The 12022-nt window shown below is 43.1% G+C and overlaps 1 protein-coding gene across 2 annotated transcripts in view; it reads left to right on the forward strand.

Moving 5' to 3' along the window:
- Positions 1 to 4941, forward strand: part of SENP8 (SUMO/sentrin peptidase family member, NEDD8 specific) — a 10479-nt gene extending 5538 nt beyond the window's left edge. For both annotated transcript variants that reach the window (XM_019533262.1, XM_019533263.1), the window contains exon 2: positions 2439 to 4941. In XM_019533262.1, the coding sequence (XP_019388807.1) occupies positions 2482 to 3120 (639 nt within the window). In that variant the 5' untranslated portion in view covers positions 2439 to 2481 and the 3' untranslated portion in view covers positions 3121 to 4941. The remainder of the gene's footprint in view (positions 1 to 2438) is intronic.
- Positions 4942 to 12022: the final 7081 nt, after the last annotated feature.

The following is a 12022-nucleotide window of genomic DNA, read 5'->3' on the forward strand; positions in this document are numbered from 1 at the left end:
CTTTTTTTCTTCTTCACTCGCATTGCAATGATGAAAGCCGAAATCCGTTCCTTTCCAGTTTGTAAATAAACTAATGCATGTGAGCCCTTTCCTATCATTATAGATTAAGTCTGTCTTGTTTATAATGAGTCACACTGAAGTGGTGTTATCACTAAGCACTTGATCCCAGTATGTTCATATGCAACATGTAGTTCAGGTTAGGAGAGGGTGGAACAAAAGTGGCTTTAAGTCACACTTACAGGCTCTCTTCTGGGTGGCCATCCAACTGTCAAGTAAGTCCCCAACATCTGAGTGGCCAGTGGATTCCAGGGTGTACTTCAGCCACCAGGGAACATCAGGCAGGGGCATGATGGAAAGAGGGGAGGCAAGGAAGCCATTATGTCAATCCAGTACGGTCAAAGGATTCCCTTACGTAGGCGGAAATGTAATGATTGAATCCCAACCTGGACTTCAGAGGATAACTGCTTCTTTAATGTATTAAAGTAGCACTTCCTTGTGTTTGATAAGCTTTGTAGTATAAAATCATCCAAATTAAAACTATTTGTTGCTACTTCGTGTTGTCTGGTACCCTGCATTTTACTCAGCTTGTATGCTTGGTTGGTCAGTTTTGCTTGCCGATTTCTTGTTTACTAACCTAGTCATTTTCTACCCGTTTCCAAGCTGGGAAAATCCTAGCATGCCCTCCCCTTTGGTATAGTGGAAAAAGTGAGAAGAGGGGTTAATAACTACTTGACACCTGTTAAGTTGTTAAGTTAAGCTGTAACTAACCTAGAACAAGAATTCTACATGGTAACCCTGTGCTCCTCTGTTTAGACTTCCAGCATTAGCAGCAAAATCCTAAAAATGTCCAAATTTTCTTTACTGATTTTTATAATGTAACTTTAATATGACCCTTCATTTGGGATCTATTCTGCTTGACAGCGTCCATCTAGGGGACGCAGTTATTTGGGTAAATGTATCTTTTATTAGACCAATGAAATAGTTGGAAAATTGTTCTTTGCAAGCTTTCGGGTACAGACACCCTTCTTCAGGTTTGTACCCAAAAGCTTGCAAAGAACAATTTTCCAACTATTCAGCTGGTCTAATAAAAGATACCACATTTACCCAAATAACTTTGTCTGCCCATGTCCTGAGGCCAACATGGCTACAACCAACACCATCTTCAAATCTCCTATGAAATATGAGCTTTTATTTCTACCTAGGAGAACTTTTACAATCCTTTCTCCTATACCTGAAGAAGGGTGCTTGTGCCCGAAAGCTTGCAAATAATAGACTTTTTTGCAAAAAGTCTAGTTGGAACAATAAGAGATATCACCTCTGCCACAAGTTCTGATTCCATCTAGGGGAGGCATTTGAAATCGTGTGGGTTTTCTAGAAGTTATTGTTTTCTTGCTGCTACAAGGATCAGAGAGGGGAGGGGATGAATGTGTATCTGGAACCATAAAGAAAAAAAATCTCAACTCTTGAAGTAGGCCACTGACTGGCTCAAGCAGCCACTCTTCTTTTTTTGCAGCCCCTCTTTTTTATTATTTAAGGAAGACTAGTTATTAGCATAGCAACTGTCCTTTCTCTGTGACGATAAGTTATCATGTTCAAATTGGAACTGAAGTAAATGAACATGATGGAAAATATATGCTTGATTTAAATAAAAAGAGTTTAGACCATTTGAACTAGGCAATTGTGGGAAAACTGTGTCCTAAAAAGTGCAGTTAGGCAAAGGAGTTGGTTCAGTTGTTTGACATCTTACTTTGATTGATTTTTTTTTTTTTTCCCCTTCACCTCATCTAATGGCTGCCTGGCCAGCTGGGAGACCAGTCTTCTATGGAGAAAGCAGTGTCAAAAGACCTATGAGTTGTGCTTGTCTCTATTTTCATGCCTGTGCCACCATAATATCTGAATGCTTCACAATCTTTCCTCCGCGTAGGTCTCCATAGCAAGGTGGAAAAGAAGAGCGATTCTTATGCTGCAGATGAGCCAAAGAGACTAAATTACTTCCAAGATCATACAGGATGTTTGTGGCAAAGCAAGATCTAGCTACAGCTGTTACTGAACTATGGTCAGTAATAGCTATAGCTAAAGCTTTAACCACTGGGCCATCTTTCTCCTCCAATGCATTATAGAGAAGACACCAATGCAGCTCTTGGCACTATCCTGCCAATCTAGCAGACCAGAGCTCCACCCAGCCTTTACCACAAACAAATTCAAATGGGAAACATAGTGATAAGCCATCTTTCTTTCCCCTCTTACACTTGCTGTCACTTGACAGACCATTTAAACCTCACACCTTAAGCCCACGTTGGTAAGAATCTGTGAGTTTATGTGGTCTGGTGGTAGAGAAAGTCTTCAATATTAGAAGTAGCTCTTCTTTAAATAACATAGAAAGTGAAACCTGTTTGCCTCATCACTGACTTTTTTTTGTACCCCCTGGTTTATTCTAGCTGTTGACATTTCCTGGAGCAGTGTGGACCCTGCCTGTACAGGATGGACCCTGTTGTTTTGAGTTACATGGACAGCTTGCTGAGACGGTCAGATGTTGCATTGCTGGATCCCCCAAGCTGGCTTAACGACCATATCATTGGGTTTGCCTTTGAGTACTTTGCCAGCAGCCAGTTCCAGGACTTTTCTGATCAAGTGTGCTTTATTGGCCCTGAAGTGGCTCAGTTTATCAAGTGCACCACCAGTCAAGAGGAATTAGCCATGTTCCTTGAGCCCTTGGACCTTTCCCACAAAAAGGTGGTATTCCTGGCTATCAATGATAACTCCAGTCAGGCTGCTGGTGGAACCCATTGGAGCTTATTGGGGTACTTCAGGGACAGAAACTGCTTTGCCCACTATGACTCCCATAGTAAGAGCAACTCAGTCCATGCCAAGCAGGTGGCAGGGAAGCTGGAGGCTTTTCTGGGCAAAAGAGGAGGCAAAGCAGCTTTCATAGAGGAGAAGGCCCCAGCCCAGCAGAATAGCTATGACTGTGGGATGTATGTGATCTGTAACACAGAGGCTCTATGTCAGGGATACTTTAGGGGACAGCAGGAGCCAGTGCTGCAGCTCCTCACTCCCTCTTACATCACACAGAAGAGAGCAGAGTGGAAAGCTCTCATTGCCAAACTTGCACAAAAGTGACTTAGATTTAATTGCTCTCACCCCACCAACTGCCCTGCCTGTCCTCCAGCCTCCACCCCTGGTGCCTGAGAGATGCCCCTGTGCAGAATTTCTCTAAAGAACATCAATTCCTCAACTCCTCCCTTGTTTCCAGCATGGCTACCCCCTGCATTGTACTGGTATAAAAGCCTTGGCCTCTTCAAAAATGCACTGGCCCTTGAGTCTGGCAAATCACTTTGTGTTTAATGGAACCTTGTTAGCAAAGGCAGTTTGCTATGCTTAATGTCATTTCTTGCTATATTAAAATAGGTTATAAAAGTTTCTTCCCTCATCCTGGCAAGCAGCCTGCCCTCAACAGTACAATACTAGCTTTCATTAGCCCTTCACTGATCCCAGCAAACACTTTAGTCTTAATTTTAAGAACAAACTAGAGATGTTTGTTTAAGTGTAATTGTGGCTACTACAGGTTATAGGATTTAGTGGATTAGTGGTACGTTTGTGCTTGAAAGTGTAGTATTGGGAAATCTATGATCTGAGGATACAAATTACACTTACAGAAATCCAGAGGTAAAACTGAAGTCCTTGTAGAAGTCTGTCAGAAAGTAAAGGACAATGATTTCTGGTTTTTACTGCTTTTTGGGATGGGTGAGATTCGCTTGCTCCCCCCACCTGTTTGATTTACCTTAGAAATTCACACTGTGCCTATGTTGGCTGATTCCAAACCACTGAAAAATTAGGAGGGAAGTGATAATATTAAAGGAAGCAAGGCCCTTCTTGTGCATCCTAAAAAGCAAAAGTGGTCCTCAATTTTAAGCAAGGACCGATGTTTCAGAGGGGTTGAGAACAGTAGGAGCTACAGCACCTTGGAGAATCAAGCTTGGTCCTTTATAGACCCAATTTCATGAAACAGCTGGTTCTTCCAACATAGGAAAGCTTTTGCTCTCACACTGGATTATATCTGGGATCTGCTCTTCTGGATTCCATGAACAGATGAAGGGGATGTTAGGGGGGAAAGAGCAAAAAGCATCATTGCTTAATTAAAAAAAGAAATAACCAAGGTGTGTCTCTTGCAGGATTCAGTGCAGACAATGGGTCTGTAGCATAAATCAGTAGAGCAACACAGATCAACGCCAAGTAAGGATCTGACTTTTGAAATCGTTCTAAATGTCTGGTCAGCTGAATAAAAGGGAAGGGAGGGGAAAAGAATTAGAGATCCAAGTAATACAGCAATCTATGGGACACTTCCAGGACTGACAGTAGCTCCTGGAGTGAGGGATTTCCCCTGGTTCTCTTTTTTTCCTTGATCATTCAAATATAAAAAAAAGTCAGTTCCACTGATAATACTGGAGATTTCAGGCACAGAGTATCTGATGCAATAGTGTTGTTGAAGTCACTTTAAGCTAAATGCATTGCTCTGCTGTACACAGTAGTCTGCACTGCTTGACTGGCCAGCTAGTGCTGGTTAGAAGCAGTACAGTGGGCTGGCTGCTGTAGGCTAACTTGTCTTTTTTCCTGGTTCCTATTTATTGCCCCTGCTGCTATCAAGGAGTAGCATGTGTACACACACACTCTCCTCTTTTTGCCCTGCAGCACTGAAATGTAGGCAATCACTTCTAATATCCATTCCAGATTTTCTGTGCAATTAGCAGACAAATGCAGTCTGTCATACAGCAGCAGTGTTAGCCCCCGCCCCAACTGCAGGGGTAAAATGCTTTTCCAACTCCAATTGTTATTACAGTGTTTTAGTGGAGGGAGGAGATGAAGGAATAGTTCCACTTGGCTTCCTTTTCTCCCAGTTGGAAAATCCAGACCCAAGAATAAAGCAAAATAACGTCAACTAAACAAGTGAGTTTCTTCTGTTTTGTACAGCCGGGTTTGTTTTGTGGGCTGCATTTTCAAAGTGATCCGTTCAGTGGGGTGTGGTGCATCACACACAAGGGTTAAGAGTTACTGCTGCCACCCCTTGTTACTCAGTCCAAAACAAACACTGGTTTCTGTTTATTTGGTAGCTGTCAACTATGAAGTGAGTCACAAGCACAGGTTTTTGTTATTTTTTGGTGTAATCAGGACCAGCAGCACTACATGTCAGGGAAAGCTGGAACTGACCTGAAGCTGTTAATCCTTTCTTTTAAATCTCTTCACAACACTTCTATCAACTAGTAAGTGCTGGCTAAGTAATGGAACGTAAATAGCTAAAGGAGCAGAGCTAAGCCACCTAGTTGAGACCAGCTCTATAACCTAGTTGTACAGTCTTCTCAATTACCCAAGAAAGCAAGTGCTAGATTCCTGTAAAATAAGGCCCTTTGAGAAGCTGGTGATCCATCAAGGTCTGGAGAAGCACTATTTGAAGTGCTATTGCCCATCTTACTTGGGGCATTGCCATACTAAATACTAGTGCAGTCTGTCTTCAACTAAAGTGGGAGTTTAGAGCTCTTGAAGGCTGGCGTGTTACTGAGTCTATGGCTGTCAAAGAGAAGCTTTAATTGTGGTTACTAAAGGATATTAGTCACTAGCTAGGATATCCGTTTTGTGGGTCTGAACGCTCCAATTGAATTCAGATAAGTTGGAAGAAGTTGTGCCTTGTGCACAGTGGGAAAGGGGAGGGGAGGGGAGGCGAGATGGAGGATTGTCGGGCATGGGAGCTAGGAGGCTACCAGAGCTAGTGTTACAGGCTAGAGAGGACAGCCGAGGAAGCTTCAAGCACAGCAGGCCTCTAGCTGAAATTTCTTTACACAGTGAGAAGCAAATAGGTTAAAGCACTAAGGGTGGCAGCAAGCACAGAGAGAATAAACAGCATGAGGAGGAGTCAGACAAAGGCTTTCCTGGAAAACAAAAACAACAGGGCAGTGCAACTGTGTCCAGCTGAAAGCAGGCACAAACCTACAATGGCCTAAGTGCCCTTATCTGCTTCTTGTGTAAATGCATGCTGGCAATCTGCCAGCCCCAAGAGGGCAGGAAGCTGGCACCTGTCCTGCAGCATGTGGATGGTTGGGCCTTATGCTATATTAGAAATACAAATGCTGTCTTTATAGCAGTTTAAAGAAAGCAGAAAACACCAGAAATCCAAAGGTAGCTTTGGTCCTGTATTCAGCTGACTGCTTCTTGCCTAAGCTTTCAGAGGCAGCATTTTGAAGGCTTCTGAGCACCCTGTTGAGTTACAGCAGCATTTCAGAACAGCAGGAGAGCAATGTATCACTAGACAGCTTTTAGAAAAGATTTGTTCACCTGCTGGGTTAGTTGCTTTAGCTGCCGCAACAGCAGGAATGGCCCTAATTGTACATGGGGCAGTGGTAGAGCTTCTTAAGTGGATGTAGGCAGAGGCACTTATAGGGACCAATGAAGCATAGGGTTCAGATAGGACATAGGGCAAGTAAAAATCCTAATTCTGGTGGAGCCAACCTGAGGTTGAAAGGACTGCCCTACAGTGCTCCAGCACAGCTGAAAAGCAGTCTAGTTCTGGCCTGTGGCTCATAGATGGCAGGACAGACCAGCACAGCAAGGCAACTGTCCTTAATGCTCAGGAACATGGAGGGACACCGAGTCTCTTCTCTGGGTATGTTAATTTAGCACTTGGGGTTGGCAGAGTCCCTGGAGGATTACTGCCCTATAGTGTAACACTCTTCAAGGAGAGAACTCCATAGCCTGGTTTGTCCCCAGGGATTCTGGTTTTCTCCGATTAAAAATAAAAAACCTGCAATTTTTGGATTAAAAAAAAGTAATGCAAAACACACGTTTTTCCATGTTTAAAATGAAATGCCTACATGTACGTATATAGGATATCCATCTCTCTCTCACTATAGTGGCGTTTCATTTTAAATAATGGAAAAATTTGGATTTTGCATTACTTTTTTTAATCCAAAAATTGGATTGGGTTTTTTTTGTTTGTTTGTTTTGTTTTGTTCTGTTTTGTTTAATCAGAGAAAACCAGGGTCCCTGTTTATCAGTAATAGGAAAGTAAGTTGTTCCCATACTGGAGGAGTTCTCCCCATGCCTGGAGGCAGCCTGCCTCTTAAGGTTTGAAGTGACGCATAATTTTCTTTCAGAAAACGGCAGATAAGCTCCCCCAGCCCCTGGCCAAATGTTGATTTTTGTCAATGGGTCATTAACACCTAATCTGTAATAAACACCTTATTTGGAGTAGGTCCTGATCTTTAAGGCTTTTTGTAGTTCTCAGTGCTGTGTGAGAACATGCTTGCTGCACAAGGAAAACTTGCCCCACCCTTACCCAGTAGATAAGGAGCCTAAAGCTTAGGCAAAAAGGGTCTAAGTGCTCTGTGTCGAGGGTTATACTGATGTAAAACGTGGCCTGTGACAGGAGAAAAAGTGAGAACTGCCAAGCCAGACTGCTCTCTGGGAGTTTGCTTTTCAGGACAACAGATGGAGTCTAGGGAGAGATGCCAAATTCATGAACATTCAAAATCTTTCCTTTATCCTCTCTCTATTTTAGGTTCAGGTTAGATTTCCCACTGGGGGAGGGTTTACATAATGCAGGTCCTGTTCTTTTATTTGAAAGCAAAGACTGCCTAATGGCTCCAGGCGCACCTGTGTGTACCTCCCCACCCATCTGGGTAACTAATAAGCAGCGATGAAGGAGGAAATACAGAAAGAATAGAAGGGGTTTTATTTGCCCAGTTGGATCAGCTAACTTTTTAAGAGATGCCTGGAGGCACAGAACTGTGTGTGCCTTTAGGGAGTGTACTTCAGGTAGCCACAAGGACCAGAATAGTATATGGGCAGCTCACACAGACTCCACCTAACCTTTACGGCAAGTGCTTTTGAAGTCAAAAAAGTTAGATAATCTTTTGGCATGGAGACAATTGTATTTCCAAGCTGTCACTGTGCAAGGTTCTCCTCAAAGTATACAGCCAGCCTGCCTTGAAGCAGACAACATATTGCTAGCTCCCAGAAAAGCCTTTTTCCATGGAATTTCCAACCCAATTTCTACAGCAGATTGATTTGTGTAATGTTTGTTCCTTAGTACCATAATGTGCAGCCTAATACTAGTTAGCTTGCATTTATCCCTATTCTAACCTTGAAGGAGCCTTCTGTAAGTTAAAAACTTCCAGTTTCCATCTTAGTTAAACCAGGTTTCCATGCCCGTGTCACTTCATTGCCATTCATACACTTGAAACTATCCTGTGATTTTTCATAGGGATGTCTCACTTCCAGATCCTGCTGCAATCACTGACCATGTGCAAACCCCGATTCTAAAAATCCTTACTCAGGTAACTTCAATCATTCACCTGTCGGGGTCTCATGAAGTAAATAAAAGTAATCCTGGTACAACCAAGGCCTTTAGTCCAAGGTCCCCTTTGTTCAAGGCTGAACTTTAAAAACAAAAGAGCCCCTTTTATTGCCCAATAGCATGACATATATCATATATGTGTGCTGCCAGGTGGGGAAAAAAGTCAGCTCTTACAATGTCATGTTAAACACTGACAAAGTTATAACATGTTTAGAGTCTCACTTAGTCAATATTACCCCCTACTGGTAGGGAGGTGATTAGACTTTCAGTTCCCCAGGCATAATAATGTTCAATATACTGTACAATAAATAATCACCATAAGAAAAAGATGAAAGCTATGTTTAAAGAGCCTTCTTGAAAGGAACTTGGTGACAGAGTGGAGCGTAGGTGGTGGGAACAGGGCCTATTAGTGTATTCATTAAATTCTGAAGCTTGTTTCAGGCTGAGTGGGAGTAACTTGCCCTCAAATGGGTTCCTGTACATGTAGGCCAGCAGGGAATGCTACGGAGGGCTTGCAGTCTGGGCATCCAGTACAGACTCCTTAATTCTCTCTACATTGTCATGGAAGATGCTACTACCTACCACTGAAGATGCAACAAAAGTATGCTTAGAGGGCCCGAGCACTTCACAACCAGGAGAACAAGAATGCTCTTGCTTAAGGGGAAAATACTTACCCTTTAATACACAGAAGACAATTGCAGTGGCCAGTTTTCAGTTCAAAAGCAAAGGAAGGACAGAACCTTTGGAACTGCCTTGTTTCCATATTCTCAAGAGCTCATCGCTCTACTTTTGCAAAGGACTGTTGCCCACGCACAAGGGACTGATATAGTCCTTCACGATGCATCTTAGCCACATCCAGCCTCTCACATATAGCCGTGCTTTTGCGCATGCGTGGATTGTACTCAGCTGCAGGATGGTTGTCATTATATCCCCCCACTTTTCAGACCCTGGATGAGAATAACTGTTCTTCCAGCTAAAAAGGCAACTCCATCCACAGCTGCTCAGTGTTAGAGTGCTGCAAAGTGCCCATCACTGCAGGGTTTGGGCTTGACATCAGAATGATACCTGTAGATCATGATGGGCAAGAATTAAAGTGATTGGGATCAGGAATGAAACCCTGGTTCTTCTTTGTACAGGGAAGCAGAGGAGACATTCATCCACTTGGTTGTCATCTTATGAGAAGGGCCAGGGATCTATTGTCATTACCTTAATTCAGGGGAAGCAGAGTACATTTCCCCATTGATGTACTAACTCAACTCCAGCTCAGATGAGTTAGTCTGAGGGTTGTTCTGTAGTCTCTGAGGAAAGAGCTGGTTTCTTGCAGACAAAGGCCTTTGTGGCACCTGGTCCCTTTTGCTGACAGTCTTCACATGGAAGCCAACTGAATGGGGCACAAAGGCCTAACCTCTTTCACCATACTAGGTGCTGTATCCAAGCATGATAGAGGCATGTTGCCATGGGGAAGAAATTTGCTTTACCTCTACCCTCAACTGCACAGTGTCTAAATAACTAAATTGCTTGCTCATTGTGTGATGTTCATTCCTGTAACACAGTAACACTTTGTAAATGATGAATTATAGCCCCTGGGAGCTGAAGCAATATTTTTCCTCTGAAGGGGAAACCAAGGCACAGAAGCAAAGTAACCAAGCCAAGCCAAGATCACATAATGGCCTGAAACAGAACGAACTCCTTTAATTCCCAGTTCAATAGCTTACCCTAGAAATAAAAACATCCTCCCACCCTAGTACTGCCCTTACCCTGCCCAGGCCTAAATTAAACTCAGCTCAAATGCACCAATTGAAAAATAGGTTGAATAAGAGAGAAGGGAATTAGCAACTAGGTCTATTTAGGGCAAGCGAGTCTCTTTGATCTGAACATAATGATTGCATATCCTTTGCTGCCATCTAGTGTTCAAGTGTCCTTTCTGACTGACAATAAACCATCCATTTCTTAAATGAGGCATAAATTATTAAATCCACTGCAGAGTCCTCCATTGTATCACAAGTTTTAAAACTGAGATAGTTTCACCTGTGAACTTTCTGCCCATTAGCCAGGTACACATTATCCTAGTATTTGAGCCCTTCCCAGTACTTAAGAGTTGGCAGTGCTCTCTCTACCGCCAAATAGATTGGGATGAGGGGTATGGAAGTGGAAGAACATAGAATCATAAGAAAGTTAGGGTGGCAAGGGATCTCAGGAGGTGATTTAGTCCAACCCGCTGCTCAAAGCAGGACTAGCCCCAACTAGATCACCCCAGCCAAAACTTTGTTTTTGTGATTTTTAAGATTCAGCTAAACAAAGTCTACCACCTCTGCATAATTTGTGTCCAGTGTTTTACCCTCCTAGCAAGAAAGGTTTTCCTAATACCCAATCTAAACTTCCCTTGCTCCAAGGAAACAAAGGATTGAACAGGTGTCCTGGGACATCAAGTCCAGGCCCCTGCACTTACAGGCAGTTGTTAACCCAAGGAATTCCCCCACAAGTGTTTGTTCCTTTCTAAATTAAATTGTTATTGCAAGGAAGTCTTGGGAGGGAGGTGGGTTCAGAATCAATGAGGCTAATGGAAGTGATTGATTTGGAAAGTGAATGGACATGGGATTTCTGATCAAGTCAGGTTCACCTCTGCCAGCACTTCCACTGTGATCTGTGCCAATTCTTATACTTAGAGAACAGGCAGCCCCTCCTTCCATGTAAACCTTTGATGAATTGGAAGTTAGATGCCTATCGTTAAGAGAAGAAAGATATAGGCTTTATACCCTGAGCAGGGTATTTCAGTAGAGGAGAAGAGATACTCATTGAGCCAAATGTTAAGGAAGTCCAGGTGCAAATTCCAAGTTCTGACTGAAGTTTCCCCAGAACTGGAAGCACTTAGCTCCAAGCAGGTTGGTCCAGGCCCTTCACATACCTAACAAAGTGCCAGACAGAATAGGTTTCTACTATGCAGATTTTCTTGGTGGCAGCCAGCAGTACAAAATCTCCCCTTCTGAAGGGAGTAGAGGAGGATGGTGAAGAACACCTGACTTGAGGTCCATTGACACTTTAGTGGCCACAACTAACTGGAACTACCCAAAACTAACCAGAAAACAGAAATTCCTCTTTTAGCTAGTGTGGACAGAGCTCAAAGAGCTGCTCTAGTTCTTCTGTACTAGAGCTCCTCCTTGAAGTGAGCAGCCCAATTTTCCAGTGTTGAACAGTTAGTGCTCCCGTGGGGCTGAGGGGTGGCATGGCACAGGGTAGTGCATCACATGTGGACTTCCAGCCTGTTACTAGACATTCTGGATTTGATTCTTTTTATCCTCCGTCTTCCAAAACCACAGATTTCAAAGATATAAATCAAAGGGCTTTAGCTGCAGTCTGTCCCTGCCCTTTTTCTTGTGGTTCCTCATAAAATAAATCAGGCACAACAACTCAACCATCAAGCCATGGCTTTCTTCCCAGCTTGTGCCTGTTCTCTGCAGGTTTGCTTTTATGTTAACAAGGACTGACTATTTTTCCTCCCCTACAAACAAGGATTTGAATGTCAAGATAAAATGTATGTTCCTTTGCCCCAAGCCTTTGTGAAGAAAACCCAGAAACCATTCCCCTTGGTATGTGACTCAGTATCTGCAAGTATTTCCACTACAAACATGCAACAGCAAAATGGTTTGGCCCACAGCCACAAGGACCATTAGGTTGATA

Source organism: Crocodylus porosus, unplaced genomic scaffold (genome assembly GCF_001723895.1).
Source record: "Crocodylus porosus isolate Cpor-Errol unplaced genomic scaffold, CroPor_comp1, whole genome shotgun sequence".
In the NCBI taxonomy this organism is placed as follows: Eukaryota; Metazoa; Chordata; order Crocodylia; family Crocodylidae; genus Crocodylus; species Crocodylus porosus.